We start from the raw sequence: 10000 nt of genomic DNA, 5'->3' as shown, positions 1-10000 counted from the left end.
GTGTGTCATTTGAAAATATGGCTGTGTACCAAATGAAAACATGAATTCCATTTTGTGAGCAGTTAAGAGATTTGATGGCAAAGAGTCATCTTGCAAAGGGAGTGTCAGGTTGAGCATTGTGTGTGTGAGGTTTTCAGTTTTGTGTGTGCAGTTTTGAGAAAGCCGTTATTGTTTTGAGAAACGTGTGTTAACAATTGTGAAAAACTGTAACAGCACTGGGTGGCAATCTATTGCTTTCTGTTTGTCTCTCTCACTGTTCTGTTTCATTCTTTGTTTAGGAAGGAGCACATGAATAGACGTACCTTAAAAATAACCATTAAATACAAGTTTTGTTACCCAGCAAGAGACTGTCTGTGTTGCTCTTCTGAAAAAGCAGACACTGCACAACGTTGTCCAGACTCCAAATGATTTTCTTGTGGACCTTGAATAATGGAGAGGAGAGAGAGAGGGGGGGGGGGGGGATAGAGGGAGAAAGAGAGGGGGGAGAGAGAGAGAGGAGAGAGTGAGAGAGAGAGAGGGGAGAAACAGAATAATAAGATAAGGAACAAAAACGTTAGTTGAAAGTAACAATGCACTGTGAGCTCGGGAACAGAAGAGAGAGCACATTGTTCGATACCAAGGCCTAACTGATCCGTATCGGAGGGAAAAAAATCCACTTGCTGTTTTATATTGTGTGCCCACTTCTAGAATGTAGACTGTGTTTTACTGAACGTTCTGTGCCTTGCCCTTCACTGTGCCAAGTTGAATGTAGACTGTGTTTTACTGAACGTTCTGTGCCTTGCCCTTCACTGTGCCAAGTTGTTGAAGGCGTGATAAGAGGAAAGTTGAGCTGTTGTGTGACCTGTGTACCTGAGCGGAGTGAACGCGCTGCAGGGCAATGAGGGAGGCCAGGAGGAGACAGCCGCAGCACAGCAGGGCGGACGAGGGAGAGAGGGATGGAGAGAGCGAGGCAGCGGAGGACGAGGGAGAGAGGGATGGAGAGAGCGAGGCAGCGGAGGACGAGGGGGAGGAGAGGAGGGTCTGCAGCTGCTCCATCAATCCACTGTTGGAAAGCAGCATGGAGACAGCTAGGGAGGAGAAGACACAATGTTATCACACTTAAGAGGGGATCTGTGTGGGAGTGGGAGTGTGTGTGTGTGTGTGTGTGTGTGTGTGTGTGTGTGTGTGTGTGTGTGTGTGTGTGTGTGTGTGTGTGTGTGTGTGTGAACCATAGAGTGTATAAAAATTATGGACGTAGCTTCCGTGAAGTCACCCATTGGTTTGTGGAGTTCGGCATTTTGACCGTCGCCATCTTTTTTTCCGTTTCTTTTGAGCCAGACAGACAGAGCCGCAGTACCACCTGTTACCTGTGATCGCTGTGAGCTGCCAAACCTTCTCAAATCTAAACGCAACCCGCTCTCTGCTTGAGGCAGAGGAGTGGGTTCTGAAGCTGGAATTATGCTTCCCGCATCGGCGAGGACCGCGAGTGTCCGTGCGGAAAAGTGACATCAAATCAGCAGACACGCCCCTCCGCAAGGCTCCTGTGCGGGCGGTTTTCGCCTGGCCGTGCACACCCCGAATTTTGTAACTACGCGGACACAGCTGGGCGGACAAAGTGGAGTTTTCAAGACTCACGCTCACTTCCGCGAGCAGAAACCCACACGTTTCCTCGTCAGGATTCCGTGTCTCTCATTTCCGTGCGGCCGGGCCAAACGTCGAGCATATTCCCAGCTTTAGCCCCTCAGTTGAAACAGCATCCAGGCTGAGGCTGATGTAATCACCATGTAAAGTCACCACAGGCGTTCAAGAAGCAGATGGCGAATGCAGGCAATCTGCAGTACAAGCAAAAAAGCAATGCCGAGATTTGGAACGGGTCTTGCCTGGCAAAAGTTTAGCTTTGCTGTACCTACACTCAGCGAACACTTTGTTAAGCCGTTTTCCCACATGCGCTTTTTACCGCTAAATGACCGGAACGTGGTCTAATGCCTTCATGTGTGAAAGTTGTTTTCCGGTATAAGCACGACCCCGTCATCGCGGACATTTCACCAGTTTCGAGCCAGTCAGAAGAGCGGTATGCCGCGATCAGGGACACAAGTGTGAAACGTGTCAAGTCATTTGCCGGTCCTTCTCATGGGCGAGGTGTACACACGTTGCTTAATGTTCCAGCAGGCATAATCTAATCATTCGCGCACATTAAAGCAAACTGGCGAAATTATCTTGTGATAATAAGAGCGGTATGTCAGCTTCATGTGTGGGTGTGCCGATTTCCCCCTCTCCCCTCTCTGCTGCCTGCTCGCTCTCTGGCCAGTCCTTCAGTCCTCCTCCTTCAGTCAGCAGCCCGACAGGGACACAGACAGCTCTGAGAGTCTTGCAAGCCGCAAATGCACGAAGCGAAATGTGGAAGCATTTTGCTTACGTTGCCGACAGCGAAGGCAAGCCCGGACACATCAAACGAAGCCAGTCTGTAAAAAGTGCTTCAACGCGACGCAGGTGAACGGATAAACATCGAACCAGCCAGGCTATTTCTCTCAGACACGGATCCCAACTTCTTCAAATATTTCAGTTCAAAGACTGGTTAGCGAATGTGAATGATACAACATACATGCCCTCTTAAGTCAAACGAGTGTGATTTATTGTGTGACAAGCAAACTTATTTCACCATCGGAGTTTTGCCGACATGTCACTGCCCACCCGCTCTGCAGTGCCGCCCCGCCCCCCAACATACAGGCAATTTCGCTGCTATATTCCCACATGCGAGCGCCCAGGTGTGAAGGGAAATTCCAGGAAATGTCCGATATTGACTTACAGGTAATTTTCCGGTACGCATGTGGGAAAACGACTTCAGAAACACCTGTACACCTGCTTATTCATGCAATTATCCATTCAGCCAATCACGTGGCAGCAGTGCAGTGCATAAGATCGTGCAGGTACAGGTCAGCAGCTTCAGCTCATGTTCACACCAACATCAAACATCACAATGGGTGGCGGGGGGGTGGATGTGATCTCAGTGACGTTGACCAAGGCATGGTTGTCGGTGCCAGACTGGTTTGAGTATTTCTGAAACTGCTGATCTCATGGGACTTTCACACACAACAGTCTCTACATCTACGTTTACAGAAGATATAAGCATGTACACACAGGGCCATAGACAGACACAGATTGGTAACATAAATGATTACAGTACATAGCTTTGTTGAATACTCTAATAATTCTGATTGGCTAATGAAGGTGGTCTGTTGTCTGTTATTCCTGAATTACAGGCCGCTGTTTCATATCCAATCCTATCCTTTAGCAGTCAGGAAAGATGGTTAATTTAAGTTGATTTCTGAAGTAAAGTAGTGACACCTTGTGCCAAAAAGATGTCCTTGGCTAAGGTAGAAAAACACTCAGCTAACCTAGTTTGGAAGAATCTTCCAGTATCATTTTTAAAACATTGACATTTTGGATTGCTTGTTCTCTCGACGTGTTTGTTGCTATGGCTGCAGAAGTGCTACAGTATAGCTCATGAACGTTAGCTACAGCTGTTCCTCTGGTTGCAGTGGTGCTGAACGTTTTTTGGTAGACGCTTAAATGACTTGAGCTTGTAATTAAATAAATTCAAATCAGCATTTCATATCAAATGACAAATGTCATCAACTCACTGCTCCCCTTTTGCTGTGCGCTCGTAGGATTCAGGATTTTCTCTTTTTCCTTTTGATGCTTTTGTTTAGGTCAGTTTTCTCTTGATGTGAGATGCATGATAAGCCTTTAGGGGTTTATTTCTCATCTGTGCCCCGATCTGTGACATTTCCATTCTTTCCCTTTATCTATTTTGAGCAGACGGAATAAGAAACTGAGTGGGTCAGTCCGTCGGACAATGTGGCGGTATCTTGCGTGTCTCTCTCTCTCTCTCTCTCTCTCTCTGTGGTGGTATCTTGCGTGTGTGTCATAGTGTGCGTATGTATGTCTGTCCGTATGTCTGAGACACTTAAACCCAATGTACACCAGATACTAGGGGTGGGGGAAAAAATCGATACACCACAGTATCGCGATATTTTGCCTGACGATATTGTATCGATATTTGGACGCCAAGTATCGATATTGCAACAAAAAAATTTTTTTTTTTTTTTGCAGGCCATGCCAGGCCACCGGGCTACTATAAACTTTAGTTCCAAGGCCAGCAGTAAACAAACGGTAGCATATTTTCATTTTGTTTTAACAGTAACAGTTTTGTCATAACAGTAATTTACAAATTCCCCAGTTACTGAATGGGCTGCACAAGATGTTTTGTGTAAGTGAAGTGAAGTTGCAAAAACTACATAAGTACAGTAGTCCACACACACATCCAGTTAAGGTGGACTGTAAGTAGACTGTAACAAACAGTTCAGTTTGTCAGGTGCATGCAACTATGACATGACTTTATGAAAGTTGTTGGTCTGTCTACTTGACAATGTTGCTGCAATAAAATGGTTGAAGTCAGATGTACAGACTGAAAAATTGTTCTTATATAAACCAGATTTTGACAAAGTTTTCCTTTGGGGACATCATTTGCAGTTGAAAAAGTAAGAAATCGCAATATATCGAAATATCGCAATATTCAATATATCGCAATATCGATATATCGCAATATCGAAAATATCGCAGTATCGCAATACTATCGTATCGTGACTCAAGTATCGTTTCAGTATCGTATCGTGGGCATCTGGTGATTCCCACCCCTACCAGATACTGTACGTTGCGGCTCTGTGCGGGGCCGGTAAAATTGTCCGGAACAGACACTCGCTCATGTTAATAGATGGGCAATACATGCAGTACGGAAGAAATACGGATCCCGCATGTGTCTGACAGATGACATGGGTGTGGGTCTGCTCAGAGAGCTGCACAGAGCCGTAACGCAGCCGGTGGACATAGACCATTAGTCTATTGACTATAATATAGTCAATATAACAGTCATGTAGTCACTATATGACTGTGCGGGTGTGGGTGTACACTGTGTGTACTAGAGCTGCAATGATGAATCAATTAGTTGTCAACATTTAAATTAATCGCATACTATTCTGATCACCGTTTGAGTACCGTAACTGTCAGCTTAATCGACAATGAAAATAATCTTAATTTATAAGTGTGTGTGTGTGTGTGTGTGTGTGTGCGCGCGTGTGTGTGAATGTTTTTGTCTGTCAGTGCATATTACTGATACATCATAGGTTTAGAAGGGTGACAACAGAACCCATGACTCTGTGTGTGTGTGTGTGTGTGTGTGTGTGTGTGTGTGTGTGTGTGTGTGTGTGTGTTCAGGTGTCTGAGAGAGCCTATTGGACAGAGCCACAGGGTGTGTAACATTATGTGTATAGCAGGTGTCAGCTTGTGTCTCACCGCTACATGAGAGCGCTCGTCAGTCAAGAGCAGCCTCTCACCTCTGTCAAGAAGCCAGCAGAGGGAGAGAAGAGCCGGAGCGGAGGCAGTGAGGAGGAGAGAGGGAGGCAGAGAGTGGGGGAGAGGTAGAAAGACGAGGGGGAGGAGGGGGGGGGGGGGGGTTAGGGGCAGAGAGTGTACGAGGAAGAAAGGCAGGAAGGTGAAAAGGGTAGAGGGAGAGAGGGATAGGGAAAGTGGATATGGAGGGGGAGGGAAGGGAGGGAGAGAGAGAGACTAACCTCTGTCAGTGCAGTGTGGAGGAGACAGACTCAGACAGCTGTACAGGTAGCTGAGGGCAGGCAGCAGGCTGTCTGTGTCAGTGGGCTTCAACTTTCCTGCTAGATTACTCACTGACACACACACACACGCGCGCGCGCGCACACACACACACACACACACACACACACACACACACACACACACACACACACACACACACACACACACACACACACACACAGTTACACATGGATACACACTCACAAGGGCACATAAGACTTGCATGTGCGCGCACACTCGCACACAGTTACACATGGAATAAGAACAGACTCTCTCTCTCTCTGCGTCACACACACTTGCATGTCTAATGGCTCACTTACATCATATGTAATGTCTAACATCCATGTATCTGCGGTGCTCTCAAATTCATCTGATATACATTTCATTTTTCAAGAGAGACCTTGAAACACCGTGTGACAGACAGACAGGTCGTAATGAGATGAGTTTTACCATCCATTGCCTGTCAGTCATGACTCCCAGCGCTCTGTAATGACTGAATTAATCTGATGTGCCAGGATGAGGCTGGTGTAATGATGCCACTGAGTCAACAAGAAGGACAAGGCAATAAGACAGCGCTAAGACAAGAGCCACGATGGGAGCAAAAACTACACAGCTGGCGCTACGCGGGTACCTCGCAGGGAGAGGGGGGGGGGGTGTCCACGGTCACGGCGCAATGCTAACCAAATCAGACTCTAATAATCATAATGCAAACCTAATCACTCTAATAATCATAATGCTAACCAAATCAGACTCTAATAATCATAATGCAAACCAAATCAGACTCTAATAATCATAATGCTAACCAAATCAGACTAATAATCATAATGCTAACCAAATCAGACTCTAACAATCATAATGCTAACCAAATCAGACTAATAATCATAATGCTAACAAGACTCTAATAATCATAATGCAAACCAAATCAGACTCTAATAATCATAATGCTAACCAAATCAGACTCTAATAATCATAATGCTAATCAAATCAGACTATAATAATCATAATGCAAACCAAATCAGACTCTAATAATCATAATGCTAACCAAATCAGACTAATAATCATAATGATAACCAAATCAGACTCTAATAATCATAATGCTAACCGAATCAGACTAATACTCATAATGCTAACCAAATCAGACTAATAATCATAATGCTAACCAAATCAGACTCTAATAATCATAATGCTAACCAAATCAGACTAATAATCATAATGCTAACCAAGACTCTAATAATCATAATGCTAACCAAATCAGACTCTAATAATCATAATGCTAACCAAATCAGACTCTAATAATCATAATGCTAACCAAATCAGACTCTAATAATCATAATGCTAACCAAATCATAAAGCATAATAGTCACAATTTTCCAGATGAGTCTCATTGATTTAAATAGTGCTTTCATCTACATATCAGCGGGCTGAGTGGTTTTGTTGACGAGACGGGGAAATGAGATGATAGTGATGATAGTAAATGAAAGACCAGTGAGGCTTTCAGGGAGGCACGGAAACTGGTACAAGTGGAGGGAAGTGGGTCAAAGTGATCAGGGCAACGCAGACAGACAGAGCAACTGTGAGGTTAACACAGAGAGAGACGTGTGTATGTAATGTAGTCTGTCACTTCCTCTGTGTGTGTGTGTGTGTGTGTGTGTGTGTGTGTGTGAGAGAGAGACATATGGTTAACACAGAGAGAGACATGTGTATGTAATGTAGTCTGTCACTTCCTCTCTGTGTGTGAGAGAGACATAATGTGGTTCTCAACGTGGGGTCTGTGGACCACCAGGGGTTCCAGGGAGTCCAAAGATTGATGAATTGTTCAACTTAGAGAGAATGACTGTTCTGATCATAGTTTCTCTGTTATCTCTCTCTATCTACAATACAGATATAGGGCCCTATTCTCCCACAGGCCTTCGGCGCTAAAACGGGCCTTAACCGCAAAAAAACGTGCCTTGCGCCTGTTTTGGGACGATATCAATATGGCTTTACGCTGCCAAATGCGCTTTAGGCCGAATGGGCGTGGCGCAGTCCCAGAATGGGCCAAAGTGGGCGTCAGCCTTAAATCTCGGCGTACTGATATCTTCGCACCTGCCGTAAATTTAGCGCTTTGCGCCTTTGAAAACCAGGCCTATTCAGTGCGCCAGTGCTCTTCTGCCTCTCCCCTGTCACCCTTCTCTGTCTCTCTCTGAAACCAGGCCTATTCAGTGCGCCAGTGCTCTTCTGCCTCTTCTCTGTCACCCTTCTCTCTCTCTCTCTGACTCCCTCGCTTAGACAGGCACAACACACTTCCCATATAGGAAAAATAAGTTGTAAGTTGTCTGGCCTGTCCCAGCATGCATTGTGCTTCTCCATTTCGCTACTAAATAGCAACCAAATGAGGCGAAATAGATATAAAAGGTCGATCTAAATTAATGTGTAATGGTAACACAACCTGCAATTGTACACATTTCAATATTGGACCAAATGAAACATCGAAATGAATACACCACCCTATGTGAAACATATATGTCCTCCTGGGCCTATATATATCTCTTGTCGATTTAACGTGATTTAGATAAGTGACAGCGGAACGTGCTGCGGAACGCTTTCTACTGTCATGTGCTATACTGTGATGTCCGCTCCAATAACTTGGCCCTACTTCACATTTAGTTTTACAATAAAAACACATTTATGCAATGACTTTACATAATGTAGGGTATATTTATGTGCATCATTCTACCTGCAGCAGGGGAGAGAAAACGATATCGTTCTGGACAAACTTTCACCAATATAAAATTAATCTCATCATATAGGGATAGGCTATATTTTTCTAGCTGATGCCTTTAGAACATTCTTTTCACTTTGATCTTGCTATAGTGTAGCGTATTTACATGCTTGCACTATTTAAACTGCAGTTAGATTGGTTTGAGAAGCATAATAATATGGAATAATAGCCTATAATGGAGACAGACAGACTGGATGAAGGGAGGGGGGGGGGGCAGAGCGCTTGGCTTTCGTCAGGTTTTGCGGGACCACTGGAATTGGAGCTAAAAAGGCAAGCGTGCGATTCGTTTATTGCACTTATCCAATGAGCATGACGGTGCATAATTTTACGCTTAAAAGGCGTGGTTGTAATGCTTTAGGCTGCGTTTAGCGCCAGCACGATGATATCAAGTGCGCTGGTCCACGCCCACTGATTTGCGCTGCGCCAGGCGCTCGGCCTAGAAACAACGCCGATGCAACGATAGGGGCCATAGTCTGTTATCTCTCTCTACCTACAATACAGATAGTCTGTTATCTCTCTCTATCTACAATACAGATAGTCTGTTATCTCTCTCTATCTACAATACAGATAGTCTGTTATCTCTCTCTACCTACAATACAGATAGTGTGTTATCTCTCTCTACCTACAATACAGATAGTCTGTTATCTCTCTCTACCTACAATACAGATAGTCTGTTATCTCTCTCTACCTACAATACAGATAGTCTGTTATCTCTCTCTATCTACAATACAGATAGTCTGTTATCTCTCTCTACCTACAATACAGATAGTGTGTTATCTCTCTCTACCTACAATACAGATAGTGTGTTATCTCTCTCTACCTACAATACAGATAGTCTGTTATCTCTCTCTACCTACAATACAGATAGTGTGTTATCTCTCTCTACCTACAATACAGATAGTCTGTTATCTCTCTCTACCTACAATACAGATAGTCTGTTATCTCTCTCTACCTACAATACAGATAGTCTGTTATCTCTCTCTACCTACAATACAGATAGTCTGTTATCTCTCTCTACCTACAATACAGTAGTCTGTTATCTCTCTCTACCTACAATACAGATAGTCTGTTATCTCTCTCTACCTACAATACAGATAGTGTGTTATCTCTCTCTACCTACAATACAGATAGTCTGTTATCTCTCTCTACCTACAATACAGATAGTCTGTTATCGCTCTCTACCTACAATACAGATAGTCGTGGAATTCGAGACAAAATCATATCTGACAATTCAAATATTCTCAGATTCGGGTCTGTGTGACTAACCTGACGCTGCCAGATGGGGGCGGTATTGTGCGTGTCAATAGCGCCCCCATCTGGCAGCGTTAGGTTACCGTGTGACAGGATCTCAACAAGTCGGGCTCCATGGCCCATGTGGACTAAATGAGGAAGAAGGTTGAGAATCACTGCTGGTTTTTTTTCCACATTTATTTTATTTATTGATGTAAATTCCCTGCACATTAATGCCTATTTAACTTAGCCTGTAAATTTCATGTACATTCAATGTAAACTCTTATCTAACTCTGACTGTAAATTCATGTAAATCCACTGCCCATTTAACGTATATTTAACTCAGTCTGTAAATCTCAT

The 10000-nt window shown here is 44.2% G+C and overlaps 1 protein-coding gene across 1 annotated transcript in view; it reads right to left on the bottom strand.

The window, feature by feature from the left end:
- The window catches only part of mei1 (meiotic double-stranded break formation protein 1), a gene marked incomplete at both ends in the record, with an annotated part of 103967 nt that overhangs the window by 29274 nt on the left and 64693 nt on the right, over nucleotides 1-10000 (bottom strand). The window contains 3 exons of the mRNA XM_083650048.1: nucleotides 337-421; nucleotides 850-1067; nucleotides 5610-5720. Coding sequence (XP_083506174.1) covers nucleotides 337-421; nucleotides 850-1067; nucleotides 5610-5720 — 414 coding nt within the window. The remainder of the gene's footprint in view (nucleotides 1-336; nucleotides 422-849; nucleotides 1068-5609; nucleotides 5721-10000) is intronic.

The sequence above is a fragment of the Poromitra crassiceps genome, assembly GCF_964638095.1.
Source record: "Poromitra crassiceps genome assembly, chromosome: 13".
Taxonomy (NCBI): domain Eukaryota; kingdom Metazoa; phylum Chordata; class Actinopteri; order Beryciformes; family Melamphaidae; genus Poromitra; species Poromitra crassiceps.
The sequence above is the reverse complement of the archived record's forward strand: the minus strand, read 5'-3'. Positions and strand labels throughout refer to the sequence as shown.